Genomic DNA, 15,200 nt, shown 5'->3' on the forward strand with positions numbered 1-15,200 from the left:
TGAAAACGTCACGGCTTTAGGAAATCCTTTATGATATAAGGATATGTTCTTAGTACAACCGCCCCAGAGTATTCTTCAGAGGCTAATATTTTGTGAGAATTATTTCTTAGGATCTAAGGCAAGAGGAACTGAAATAAAAAGACTTCTACAGCTGTAATTGTTGAACATCCCTTGTGCTGTAAGAGAACAAGCTTCAAAGCCTGTGTTCCAGATGTAATGAAGCTCTGAAAAGTTAGCCACAAGAGCAATTTCTCATTCCTGTGAGTCTTGACACTGATAGCACTACAACATCAAGACAGTTACAGTTATGAGGTGACCGGTTACAGGGCTTGATGCTTTCATTCTGGAAGAACACTATCTCAGCTAAGAATGTAAAATTTTGAGATCCTTATTAGGGAACAATCGAAGACAACTAGGCATGCCTTAGCAAGTCTGCAGTCTTACTAACTCTACCACTCATCTGTTTGATGGGGGTAGTTCATATGAGAAATGTCCCTGATTACTGCAGGGAGGTTGGACAAGATAACCATTAAGAACTCCCTTCAAACTCAAATAATTCTATGATTCTATTCCACAATAATTTTTAGTGCTGGTTTTGTGGTGTTGTTATTTTGTTGGGTTGTTTTTTTTAAGCAAGAAGTAACAGATTAACGGTCAATAGATCAAAAATAACACTCCAGGTATACTGAACAGAAGGAAAAGTTAACTCTATTTACTATCTCCACTCCACTATGAAGCTATTATAGAATTGCTCTCCTCATTCAAACCCTAGACACTTCGACTGAGGCAGTACAGCTTTAAAAGCAGAAGCCTTAGACATATTGCCAGAAGTTTCAAACAAAGTGAAAAGGTTTCCATTTGGTCATTGGTGGTTCTGTTTGGTCAATGCCACGCATGTTCTAAAAGGCAACCATAGTATAACCAAAAATAACAGATCAGTTGGGTTTTTTTGTTATCACAAGTAAATGAAACATGGATTCTCACATGGTATGACACAGTTGTGTAATACATTCTGACATCACAGTGATCTACTCTGAAACTCAAACAGCAGGTTCTTTCTCAATATCTCTCTTTCATTAATATTATAACTTCTGTATTTTTTTGCCATTTGTAAACAGCCACTTACAAAAGGCTATCACAAACATCAGGAAGAAAAAAAATGAAAATGATTGCAGTTGACTATAAAATTGGGTATTAGCTACACTTCTGATCACAAGATTTGCCAGGGGCTTTATTTAATCATCATTCAGGCCAGTCAACATTCCACATGCTTCTGAAGCTTTCAAACATGTTTGTTTATAAAGATTATGATACCAGTGGTAACTATGATGAGTCACCTTGTTTTCACTGAAACAGAAATAGCTGTTATAATCACTTAAATATAGAATTGGACAACACAGGTATTCCTTTTTTATCTTAGGGGCTTCTGGTGATATTACAAAAATCTCTGTGTTCCATGGAACTGTCACATGTCAGTCCAGAGTAAATTCAGAATTTGAGGTCTTTCAAGTTAAGGCACTTACTCCATCTTATCATGCCAGCTTCTTACTTTGTAGCTCATTTAGGCAGCTGATTTGGAATGCTGAAATAGTCACATTCTTGACAACTGTGCTGTAGTTAGAAGTGAGGTAGTTTTAAAGAGAGGCACCTACATTTTAAAGGGAAGTACATGTTTTCCAGTTCCCAAAGGAGAAGTTTTTTCTCTGAAAAGCATAATTTTCTGAAGCAGAATCTACTATTTTGAACTCCAAAAACTCATTATTTATCAACTCATTAAAATTAAGGAGAGTTTTACTTAATTTCTAGCTTATCACTAGAAAAAGCTGCAGGAGAATAGGAGTAGAATAGAATAAACCAGGTTGGAAGAGACCTTTGAGATCATTGTGTCCAACCCATCATCCAACACCATCTAATCAACTAAACCATGCAACCAAGCACCCCACCAAGTCTCCTAAACACCTCCAGGGATGGCGACTCCACCACCTCCCTGGGCAGCCCATTCCAATGGGCAATCACTCTCTCTATGAAGAATTTCTTCCTAACATCCAGTCCAAACCTCCCCTGGCACAGCTTGACACTGTGTCCTCTTGTTCTGGTGCTGGCTGCCTGGGAGAAAAGACCAGCCCCTGACTGTCTACAGCCTCCCTTCAGGTAGTTGTAGAGAGCAACAAGGTCTCCCCTGAGCCTCCTCTTCTCCAGGCTAAGCAACCCGAGCTCCCTCAGCTTCTCCTCACAGGGCTGTGCTCCAAACCCCTCCCCAGCTTTGTTGCCCTTCTCTGGATACATTCCAGAAACTCAACATCTCTCCTAAACTGAGGGGCCCAGAACTGGACACAGTACTCAAGGTGTAGCCCAACCAGTGTGGTGTACAGGGGGAGAATGACCTCCCTGCTCCTGCTGGTCATACTGTTCCTGATACAGGTCAGGATGCCGTTGGCCTTCTTGGCCGCCTGGGCACACTGCTGGCTCATGTTCAGCCTACTATCAACCAGTACACCCCCAGGTCCCTTTCTGCCTGGCCGCTCTCCATCCACTCTGACCCCAGGCTGTAGCACTGCATGGGGTATGAACATATCAAACAATGTATGTTTCAACTTTCATGTTACTAACTTTTTTTATTTTACCTTCTGAAGTTTGCACTTCAAAACCTTATGTTTCTGACTGCAGAGGAAATTCCCCTCTCAAAAAGGTAGCTATATGAAAAACATTATATAAATGGGAGTGCATCAGAAGAGCATTTTCTCCATGGTTCTTAAATTAAAAAAAAAAAAAAAGAGAAGGCAAAAATTGTTAAGTTTAAATTTTCATTAAAACCATGGAAGCTCATACTTGAATTGTCATACTCCAGACCCATTTTCAAGAAAAGCTTCCAGTTGGATGTCAAGTCCCCACATGTGACAGAAAGTTTTATCACCGTGAAAGGCAGAAGTCTCATCAGAAACACACACAGTTGACTTGCATTATCATTTGGATTCAGGAGATCAGTTTTGAGCAAAGGTTCCTGGTTGTCTCTGCTTAACCAGCTTTGATTCCCAAATTTTGATTTACATTGTGGAGCCATCGTCTCAGAGTTTGTTAACTGAATTCCTTTTTGAGAATCAAAGAACACTTACAATCCACTCTAACTGCTAAAAGCATTCAGCACCCTTGGGCCCACTCAGCCTGAACTAGAATTCACCTGAAGTCAAACGTCTGAAACTCTGCATGGATATCAAGTCATCTGGGCCATTTTGTTTATTCTAAAACTACCCCTGGTATTTTACACCACTAGTTAGCAACAACATTTTCTTCATTACGTAGGCAGTGCTTTTGCTTCAGTAATACCACCCCTGAAATTTAGGAGCTATACGTATGTAATTAATGTAATTAATTTGCGTCTATGCACAAGTTAATAACATTTTAATGGATTGCTAGTTGTAAGTAAAAACAATTCAAAGCAAAGAAAGTTTACATCTAGTACCTTCTTTGAGCAGATAACTAGGTAGAACAATTGGTTAATGGACTGATCACAGTATCACCAAGGTTGGAAGAGACCTCAAAGATCATCAAGTCCAACCTGTCACCACCAACCTCATGACTAGACCATGGCACCAATGTGAAAGTTTAGGCTGTGCTTTTAAGAAAGACGGTTGCAGAGTTCTCTAGCTGAATGTCTGGATGTAAGAAGGAAAGCAAAGATTAATTCTAAACTAATTTCATTGGTCAGATATGAGATATACCGTAGCAAATGTCTATAACATTCTTTCTCTCACTCACTCCAGCTTCAGTCAGTCTGTTTTTCATTTCTTGGCCAGAATGCATGCTGCTCACCTTGGACTGAAACTGATAAGATAAGAAAACCAACTTCTTAACAGCTGCTTTGAGCTAACAAATTTCCCTTAATATCCTTTTCTCTCTCTTTCTCCTTTTTCATCTAATTAACTGGAGGGGAAAGGGAAGGGGGAAAGAGGTTGGGGGGAAGCAGATGTGGGATCCTCCTGCGAGGGGAATTTTTCCTGTGTTGTGTTATTTCCTGTAAATTCTTGTACAATATTGTAAATACTGTATATTTTGTATATATTCATTGCATTTCATTGTTGCTTGTAAGATACAGCCTTCATTCACTTCTCTGACTGGGTTAGCTGTGCTTTATGTGGGTGCAGGTGGATTAAACCATCTCACCACTACAACTGACTTTTTAATTTTAGAAAAGAAAGGTTTGCATTAAACAATGCATCAATTCTACAATTAAGAACTTATTATGAAAAGCTTTGAATATTGTCCATAGTTTAAAAATTGTTTAAAAGACATTTGAATGAGGAGCTGAGGGACATGGTCTAACATCTGTGTACAGGGAGATGTTAGGTTATGGTTGGACTTGATGATCTTAAGGTCTTTTCCATCCAGGCAACTTTATTCTATATCTATGCTAAATTACCTCAAAATTTACTATAACAAATAGTCTGCATTTACAAAGAGTGAAGCTGTAGAACAGGATAGTAATACTACATGTAAGCAGGCAGAAAACCAGCCATAGTTTCCTTCTCTGTATGAATTGCACATTTGTATAGACACTATGTATTTTGTACACGGAATATGAAAGACCAAGAAGAGACAGCAGTAAGAAAAGTAGTTCATAGCAAGTACTGGTAGTCTCTATCCACACTTTACAAAAAACATAAATTGAAGTCATCATACAAGACATTTCCTGCTTTCAATTGAAGAAAAAAAACAAAACAAACCCAAAAAAACAAAAGGTTCAGAGTATGACCACTCTTCTGTACAGCATGCAATCCACATTCTTGCTGTGAGATGCATAATTATGCTTGCTTGTCTTTGCAGAATAATCAGGTTTTCACACTGTTACTGCACTGGTGTGGTGGGAGAAAATTCCCCCAAACATAAAATTGTCAGACCAGCTCAATGGAAGCAAATGAAGCTGAATTTACAAGCAAAACTACAATATAGAAACGAAATGCAACGAATATCTACAAAATATACAATGTTTACATATATGTACAATTCATAAACTACACAAGAACCCCTCCTGGAAAAACAAGGGGGCTACTAATAGCTTCCCTACTCCCTGCTCCCTTCTCTACCCTCCTGTACACACAGGACAAGAGAAAGACTAGAGAGTTGCTGTTAGTTATTTAACCACCACAAGAACGTGTTCAAGGTCAGTAAAGACAGCAGAAGCCAGAAGTTAGTATCTGCCAGAGGGAGGAAGCTGAAAAGAGAGAAAGTGACTTTTGTGGTAGATATCTGGATTACTGAAAACTTATCATTATTTTCCTTTCACACCCAGTAGTGATTTATGTACGTTCTACTACTTTCTGTTCCAAGATCTGTGGAAAATTTTCTAGGCACAGCCTGAAACTACCACAACTGGTACTAGAAAAAAAATAATTTAGAATTACAACTGTACCTTCAGCGAAACAAAGTTTTTGTAATTCACTGTATTCTTTATAAGCTGAAAGCCAAAGCAGTCATTCCCTCTACCTAAAACTTTTTAGATGTAAATATCTAAGTTATGCCTTTAGATTTTTTTACTATGCATCTTAAAAAAATACTTACTGTTCTAGGAGTTGATCATATTTTCTTAAAGCATCCTTCTCAGCAGTAACTGCTCTTTCTTTCTCAGCAACAGCATTATCTCTTGCTTCTCTCAAATTTCTGAAAAGAAAAAAAAAATCAAACAGTTATTCTGTCAAGAAATCTGTCAGGAAAAAGACTGGTTTGCTTCAATGCTACCTTCTTCAGTCTCACAGAATGACAGAGGGGTCTATCTGCCCTATATGCCTATTCATTAGAGGCTTTACTTCAGATTAGTTTCATATATACAAGCAAACTTCCCAGTTCTGAAATTCAAAAGCTATTATCAAACCACCCATTTAGACGTAGAATTTTTTTTTTTGGGGGTAGGAATTAAACGCATTCCAATAACTTTGCTTGGTACTTCATGAGTAACTAGGGGAACACTGTCCTAGTTGAGATGATTTGCAACTTCTATGTCAGAGCAGGAACAGATTAGCTAGGTATAGAAATTCTACTTCTACAGACAACTAATTGGCTAGTTAGCTCAAAATATAGATAACTGCTCATCATTGGTGTCTCCTGGCTTTTATTGCTGGCATAATTTTTGACCTCCACAGAACCATAACAAACATTTTACTGCATTTAAAACTTGTGCATTTTTTAACCAAGAATCAGTCAGAACTTGCAAACTATCTCATTATTTCACCAACGTGAAGAATAATACGTACAGTATTTGGGTAAAAAAATTAGCTAGGTATTAGCAGTCTGTTAATATGTATTCTTTTACAGCATAGCATTGCAATAAACTGTACTAAGTGGAAATACTGCTCATATAGTGCTATAAGCTGTATCTCCATTATTTCATGCAACACAGTAATAGATTATTGACAGAGCAAACAGTGGTTGTTGAGGACAAGACACCTAAGCTGTGACTGCTTGAGGATTTTACTTTACTCTTGGTTTGCTCCTCTGATTTGAACACTGACTAGTATTTGGAATACATCTGATGATTTTAGAGACTCCTTTCAGTATTCAGTATCACTAAGGTTGGAATCAATTTTGTTTAATCTAAAAGGAATCCTTTTCATGTGCTACAAACATGAGCACAGTGCTGCAAATCCAAGTGCAAACTGCGAAGCAAGCAAAACCGTGGCAACCAGCAATGACTAGCAGGTTTCACTTCCAAACCACATTCCTCATCTGAACTGAACTGTTAACATAGATGCAACCAAGCTCTCCTCACTGAAGTTGTTTCTTCCCTCCTCCCTCACAACAGGTTTTTGATTTAAAGCAGTGTGAAGTTATAGTCTCAGGTAAAGTATGTAGAAAAGTCAAGATGCAGAGGTAAATGGAAAATTATTAAGCCCATCTAAATGCTATCCTGGGTCATTTTAGATACAATAAAGGTATATATTTTTTTGGAAGAAAGACTATTTTCTTGATTAAGGAAATGTTTCCAATACTTCTGCAGTGTCAGAACTATGTAACAATTACCTGGCTATGAGAGAAAGGTAACAAAATTTTCTTTAAAAATTGAACTACTGAGGCTACAAAATTCACTGATTAAATTCAAGGACTGATCTGGAGAGTAGTTTCTTTAGAATTGACTTATAACAAAACAACAAAATTAATCAGTATGTTCTTAACAGCATTAAGATCAAGCATAGTGTGCCTCAGAGGAGTACAATGTCTCCTTAAAACTAGAGTAATGGCAGTAGGATAAAAATGAAATGGCAGGAGGCATATAGCAACTTGTTTAGAGAATAAGCTATTTTGCTTAACTGAACAGCTAATCAATTGGAAATGCAATAGAAGGACAAAGGAAACAAGTGAGGTACTGCTCAACCCACAAGATGACTATCACAGATGTGACAACTTCTGTTGAAATATTTTCAACAGAGTTAGGAAACATCCCAGCAACACTGCCAGTTTTTAGACTGTGTGACTGCAACTCAGAAAAAACTAAAGCACCTACATGATGGTTGCACATAAAGGCCATACAGACCATCAGGTATTTAGCAAGTGTGTCACACAAGTGAAAGTACAATGCTAAAACAGGACAGAAACACTATTAACAGATTTGTGAACAGGTATGGGGGAAAAAAGAAAGGTGGGATGAGGGCAGGGAAGGGGAAGAAGCAGCATAAGGGCATCTATATTAGCTTTTGAAATCTCTCAGCAACTGACATTTATTGCACTTTAGTTTGCATACCTAAACTGTTCTAGACTGCACAAACTGAATTCCAGTCAGACTGAACCAAGTTAGAAGATGCACTGAGGGAGAGCATCTAACAGACTCAAAGCTACTGAATAGTGTTTGATCTATGGGAACACACTACAGCTAATCCAAAGCCAAACCTCATGCAGACATTCACCTAGCCTGTGAAATCATTCATGCTTTCTAATGCAAACATAGCCAATGCTTACTACAACCAAGCAAGCAAAATTGGTCCCAAATAAATTAAGAATGAAAGCATCACCTTTTTATTGGTTTCCTCCCCTGTTTTAGCTTCTTGAACTGACTCATCCAAGTGTAAAACAAATGCCAATAAATTCAAGGGAAAATATCAGGCTTGGCAAAGTAAATGTAACTGAATATTAGCTGTAATACTATTCCATGCTTTGAGCCTGAAGATGAAAACAGTATCTTGGCTTTATTTTCAGTCACAATCAGCATCTCACCATATCAAACAAATTCATTGCAAACTCCTTTGCTCACAATTTGGGATTCCTTTTGTTTCACCATTGAGGAGTACCTCAGACTGGGAAGCACTGTCATACAGTGATTATTTTTCTTAGTACTTTATAGAAAGAGCATACACTAAAAATCCTCTTTCCCCCCCCAAAATATGAAGTCAAACCTCAGGGCTTTACATTTCAGAAGTAATTATTTCAAAATGAGGAACAAACCTTTTGTAAATTGCTTCCAGATACAAAAGTAATATCTTTCAGAAGCTTTCTCAATTATATACAGACTCTTGTCAAATCTCCACAAACAGAGGAGATTTAGATTCATGCTTTGCAATTCAGACTAGATTTGCATACAGGAAGCGGTGTGGATGTACGTGTGTGTATTTTACTCACGCTTGCAAAACTACACAATGATGTAATTTATTTATTTTTAATTAGAACCTTTCAGTTGACTGGAATACAGACAGCAGGAGTCACGTTCTTTTCTCACTCTTCCAAGCTGTAAACTACCTATTAGAGGAACAGATGCTGATGCCACAAATATCTTTTTACTACAGTCATTTCCTTCTCCACAGAAGAGACTTTCAGGACATCTACAATGAAGTTATAATGAATTACTAAGCACTCCTCCCTCCTCCCATTTTAAAGCCAAAAAAGGGGCAAAACCAAAGCTCAACAAGAAATTCAGTGCCAAAACTCCAGATCCTTAGATCCTTAAAGGCTTTTGTATGTGCCTAACTCTGCATGTAATTCCAGAGAATTCAACAAGATGACACACACACAAAATTCAATATGGAGGTCTTTGTAGGATCTTCTTCAACAGAAAGTGTTCCAATACTTTATATTAAATCAATGATTTTTTGAATCATAATGTTGTAAACGATCTGTAAACAATCTGTTCATTGCTTTTCTCATTTCCTCTGCTTTATTTTATGCATTACCACCATTTCTTCTGGTTTCCCAGCATGATTTCAAGAAGCTTACCTCGACAGCACGAGAGGTAAACCAATGCATTTCGTATTAATTAATTAACATTATACATCTACACAAACTTCAGACCACTAATGTTCATCCAGAACATGAATTGTAATAATACTTTTCATTCACAATGTTGGATGCCTACCATTTAATAATAAATATAACACCATATATTTTCTGCACATGTCCAACTTCATTTCAGTTTTTCAAATTATCTCATCAATTTTAGAACTGAACTTAAATTTTCACTAAAAGAGGAGTCAACCAGGATTACCCCTAAGAATAAAACTGCATATGAAGTCAATTACTTGAGCAGGGCAAAAAAGACCATCTTTCCCTACCTATTTTCACGTTCATACATCTCTTTTGAAGTGCTCCTTAGCTGATCGATTTCTTGATTTGTTTTCAACCTGATTTGCTCCAACTCTTCATTGAGTCTCTTCTCATACTCTGTTTTATAGTGGTCTCTGCAAATAAACAAATACACAACATGGAAACGTAAAATTAATTGCAGTGGCCAAAATATAAAAACTTAAGGTACGACAGCGCACATCTTAACTTTACACAGTACTTTAATTCTTGCTCATTCTCATCTCAAATAGCCTATATTAATATGCAAGTTGAGTGAAAAACTAATCAGGAGTAAGTAATATTTAATTGGAAATAAATAAAAGCTTTCTGCGTAGTGTTTTTAAGTAATTTGACATTCATTAATCATGTAGCATTCTTTGTCAGTCTCTACGTGAGTGTTTATAATAAACTGCCACTTAAAATTAAAAATTAATACGTCGCTCTCCACACTTTACCTTTTTCATCACTGATTAACAGTTGATTAACTTGCTAACTTACAATACTCTCATGATACAACAAGACTTTTTTGCGTGCCATTTGCACCTCATATGGGGAGAAGTAACAAAAAACACTTAAGATGACATACTGTGGAGATTTGTGAAGTCAAAAACCCCTAGGATTTGGGAATTTACCCGGCCAATATAACATACCCATGAATTGAAGTACATACTTAAGCTTTTGAGCAGCAGTTACCAGAACATTTCAGGACAAACCAATTTAACATGTCTTTGTAACTTTGGAAGCCCGTGGGAGACTGTAGGAAACCCCATAAAATTTCTCCTACAAAAACTACAGAAAAGGTTTAAGCTGTAAATACTTAACTGTTAATGAACATTAACATTTATAGTTTCCAGTTAATGTCCAAGAATAGTCAATCAGTAAAGAAGCAACTGGTAGAAATCACAGCTTTGGAAATAAAACCATGTCTATAAAGAAATGGGCAGTTATAAAAGGTTTTAGATTTCTTACAATTTCCAATTGTGTGATAGCATATAATACTTCAGAATCAGTATTTCAGCTAGCCAAACACTCCTTCACATTAAGCAAAAGCCCCCAAATATTTAGATGTCAGAATGCTTGTTCTCCAAGTTTTCCCATTTTCTTTTTATTGAGACACTGAATTTCAGGTGACCCTTCAAGGTAAAAGCAAATTTATCTCCTTTCTCAACTGCATCACACTACAGCACAATACTTCACTGTATAAAATGTTAATAAAGAAGTTTATAATAATTAAAAAAAAAAAATCATAAAGCACACATCAAAAAAGAATTGGAAAAAAGTCTTGAATGCTCAGGGTGATGTCACCAGATGAGAGTTCAAAGTGACATCTTTATGATGACTAAAATAAACCAATGGAAAGGCCAGATTCCAAGTATATCACTTCAATGCCCCATTAATGCCTTTTAGTAAACATCATCTGAGTTGCTGCTGAAGCAAAGGACTTTCATCTGCACTTTCATTACGGACCTGCTGTTACAGTCTTCACCTTGGACAGAAATTAAAAATGGGTTTGCCTTAGCAATTTGTTTTGTCTTCTTCAGGCTGCAGGCTTTAATGAGCTTCTTTCAAGCCCTGTTATTCATAAGTCTTTACACTGCAAATAAACTAAACATGATCAGAGCATCTCAGTGCAACTATGGATTGTGTTTTAAGATTAAACATACAAAGGGAAATCTTTTGTGTTGGTCTGTGCATACACAGATTCCCAAGAGCTGTAGCTATGAGGTGCTGATATTCATCTTGCCACAATCTCAACGTATTTTAGAAGTGTGTGCTTTTAAAAATTTGGCACATTAATCCCTCAGGGTCCTGAAGCCTATACCCCAATGCCAAGCCAGAAGGCCAATGATTCTTTATTGCAAAAAAATAGATTCTTGAGTTAGTTATAATCATCTGTGTTTCTGAACTACACCAACCAAAAGAGATCCAGATGTGAACTGAGAATTTATAAAGCTTCACATTCTTCAAAAGGTTGCAAATAGAAGCTTGTTACACAAACTGATGTCACCTCCAAGTAGCAATGAACGTCTGTGAGTTGGTACAGTTTTCTTGTGCTCTACTTTTGTACCTCTCTAACTTAGCTAACAAACAAATAGGATTCTTTAGAGCTTTCTATAAGAAACCCACTACTGGAGACAGTGGACCTGAGAGATGGATGCTTTAAATTGTTTGACAGGAATCCTCACTATTGGACCACAGTGTACATGTGCCTGGGAAAATGTAAAGGGATGGTTTCCAGATCTAGTAGAGGATGTGCAGGTATTAAAACACTATACAACAGGACACTGTTACCACTGTTTTAAGAAAGAAATCTTACATTAGCATTAAAAAAAATTATTTATATTTTTATTAATTATATAGAACTGACTTGACAGCCACACCCAAAGAGTGACTGTCAATGAGTACATGTCCCACTGGAGGCCAGCAACAAGTGCAGTCCCTCAAGGATCAGTACCAGGACCAGTCTTGTTTAACATCTTCAGCGGCAACATGGACAGTGGCATTGAGTGTACCCTCAGCAAGTTCACCAACACCACCAAGCTGTGTGGTGAGACTGCCAGGCTGGAAGGAATGGATGCCATCCAGAGGGACCTTGACAGGCTGGAGAGGTGGGCTTGGGCCCACCTCATGAGGTTCAACAAGACCAAGTGCAGGTTCCTGCATCTGGGTTGGGGCACTCCCAGGCATCAGTAAGGGTTGGGCAGATGACTGGCTAGAGAGCAGCCCTGACTTGAGGGTGCTGGTGGAGGAGAAGTTCAGTATGAACTGACACTGTATACTTGCCACTCAGGAAGCTAACCATATCCTGGGCTGCATCAGGAGAAGTGTGGCCAGCAGGTCAAGGGAGGTGATTCTCTCCCTCTACACTGCTCTCACGAGACACCACCCAGAGCACTGTGTCCAGTTCTGGAGCCTCTGTTACAAGAAAGATATGGATGTGCTGGAACACGTTTAGAGAAGGGCCCTCTCCTATGAGGACAGGTGAGAGAGTTGGGGTTGTTCTGTCTGGAGAGAAGGCTCTGAGAAGACCTTATTGTGGCCTTTCAGTATGTTAAGGGGGCCTACAAGAAAGCTGGTGAGAGACTTTTTAGTGTGTTGGGTAGTGACAAGACTAGGGGGAATGGATCCAAGCTGGAGGAGAGTAGATTTAGATTAGACGTTAGGAAGAAGTTCTTCACTATCGGCAACGGAGACTGGAGTCAATACAGATGACCAATATGATCTAGTATTGTTCCTTTATTGTATGAGTGTAGCGCAAGTATAGTATAGTGCTAATTTAGAGCTAATATAGAGAGTGTATATTAAGGAAACCTTTACAGCTTATACAGACTCAGAGAGCATCGTTGGCATAGCTTCAATGGTTCCCCATGAGTGACCACACACCTCACTATTATAGATTATTGGTCAAACTACTAATGACACACGAGGTTGTTGATGCAGGTGTGCGTCCTGTTATTTCCAGATAACTTTCTGTGTTTATAGCTACCAGTGTCCTGTTTTAGTTACATGCTGCAGGCACAGCACTGTTTTGCTACACTGCTAGCCACTTCTGCACTTATGCTGAGCATGGCCTACCACCATGTCAGGCTCTAGGCCTACACTGCCAGATTGCTCACACTGCTCATCGCTACCATTGCCACACTTCACCATAAGGGTGGTGAGACACTGGAACAGGTTGCCCAAAGAGGTGGTGGAAGCCCCATCCCAAGAAGGTTTTAAGGCCAGGCTGGATGGGGCTCTGGGCACAAGCTGATCTAGTGGAGGGTGTTCCTGCCCATGGCAGGCCAGTGGAACTAAATGATCCTTGAGGTCCCTTCTCACCCTAACAATTCTATGATGATATAAACTATGTGAACTGTAATTCCTATCTTATATTATTTATTACAGCTATATTACAAAATTACTTATACGAAGTTCATCAGCAGGTCAACAGCAGACCCTTGAATAAAACTTACGCTGCCCAAGCTGCAGTGCAGTACTACACATGCTGCTGAATATGCTACACTGCTATGCTTATTGCTCTTGCAAAAGACAGTAACAGTTACTAAAGGAGAGCAAACATTTAATTATTAAACATTATTAATTACAGCTAACATCTGTCCTATGAAAATCAGCATCATGAAGAAAGTCAACAACACCAATAATTCAAGAGAGATTTGGTAAGAGACAGAATCCTTATAACAGTATTGAGACTTCTGTAGGCAAAGTAAGAGTCACAGAATTTCTCTTTAGTTAGCAGCAAAATGCAAGAAACAGACCTCTGACCTTCTAGAGAAAGCAGGCTTGCACAGTATCCAAACTGTGGTAGAGACAAGCTATATACATCTCTTTCTAGGTTCCTCAGAGACAGCTCTGTAAAAGTGCCTCTGCGTTATTACAGGATAAAGATTTCACAGTGGTTTCTAAAAATAGAAATTCTGCTACAAAACACACTGCTTACAAGCATATTTCTAGAATAAGACTGCTGAGACACATGTGATTTTTTTAAAACTCCATTTAAAAAGCTTATCTTAAAAAGATTATTTAAAATGCAGAAGTTTCAGATGAACATAGTTCCAAGAAATATGCATGGAAAACAATTTTTTTTTAAAAAAAGTTTTAAAAGTGACTGCACTGAAAAGAAAGAGAGCTTCAAAAACACTTCTGATACAGGCTGGAACTCCATAGCCGATAATTTCTGTAGAGTGCTCTTCTATTTCCATTTAGATAACTATTTGTCATTAAACTGTATTATGGGAGAGTCATATCAGCACACTTCATCTTAGTTATACAAAGACACAAGACTCAGATGCTGTTTGCAGCTCCATCTTCTTGATTCAGACAGAAGACAGCAGCTGAAGAGAAGCTGAGCCTACTTTGTACTTTAAGCTTTTTCATTCAATCCACAGATGTTTTGTTAATGAACACTACTAAAAAAGGGTTTATATTCATTAATGAAGTACATAAGGGCACATATTTGATGCAATTTTGGGATATATACCAAGATGATGTTTTCTGGAATCTAGATGTAGGAAAATAACTTGAACTGGATAACGCTGGCATTCTGAATAAGAACAAATCTAAATGTGGCTTGATGACACTCTTATTTAGTCATATGATTTAGAATTAAAGTCCTGCAGGGAACACAATATGAAATTTTGTAGTATTACATCACACACATAGCAAAATATGCAACTGAACAGTATATATGCCATGGATATACCTATACCAATTCAAACAGCATAAGGACTTTACCACACTATTTACCATTGTGGCAGCATACAATGATTGGCCTACTTCAAGGCCAAAATTTACAGAATCTGTATTCAAACTTAAGATATGAAAGACTGATAACCTCTAATAGCTGACATGAAACAGACTATGTTCTATTTTAAACATTTGTGAAGACCAAATGTGTTCCATTCTGCAATAATTGTTTGGATTGTCTTTCAAATGCTCCTGGATTTAATCAAGATCATTTGGGTTAGGGGGAAGATACGCAACATAAAGACTTACTCTCTTTTTTGTAATTACAGCTACCTCCATAAATTTCAATATATAACTATGAGAACAGTTGCCATAAACATTCAACACTGACATCTTCACTACCATGGTGTTACATCAAAGGTTTAACAAACTATTTTCCTGATACACAGTAAGACCCAACAAAAGTGTTCTGTTTC

The 15,200-nt window shown here is 37.8% G+C and overlaps 1 protein-coding gene across 1 annotated transcript in view; it reads right to left on the reverse strand.

Annotated features, from left to right (window-relative positions):
• PIBF1 (progesterone immunomodulatory binding factor 1) overlaps positions 1-15,200 on the reverse strand; it is a 133,272-nt gene that overhangs the window by 91,487 nt on the left and 26,585 nt on the right. Inside the window, exons 8-9 of the mRNA XM_054163097.1 lie at positions 9,528-9,653; positions 5,557-5,655 (exon numbers count right to left, since the gene is read on the reverse strand). Coding sequence (XP_054019072.1) covers positions 5,557-5,655; positions 9,528-9,653 — 225 coding nt within the window. The remainder of the gene's footprint in view (positions 1-5,556; positions 5,656-9,527; positions 9,654-15,200) is intronic.

Source organism: Dryobates pubescens, chromosome 7, assembly GCF_014839835.1.
Source record: "Dryobates pubescens isolate bDryPub1 chromosome 7, bDryPub1.pri, whole genome shotgun sequence".
NCBI classification, from domain to species: domain Eukaryota; kingdom Metazoa; phylum Chordata; class Aves; order Piciformes; family Picidae; genus Dryobates; species Dryobates pubescens.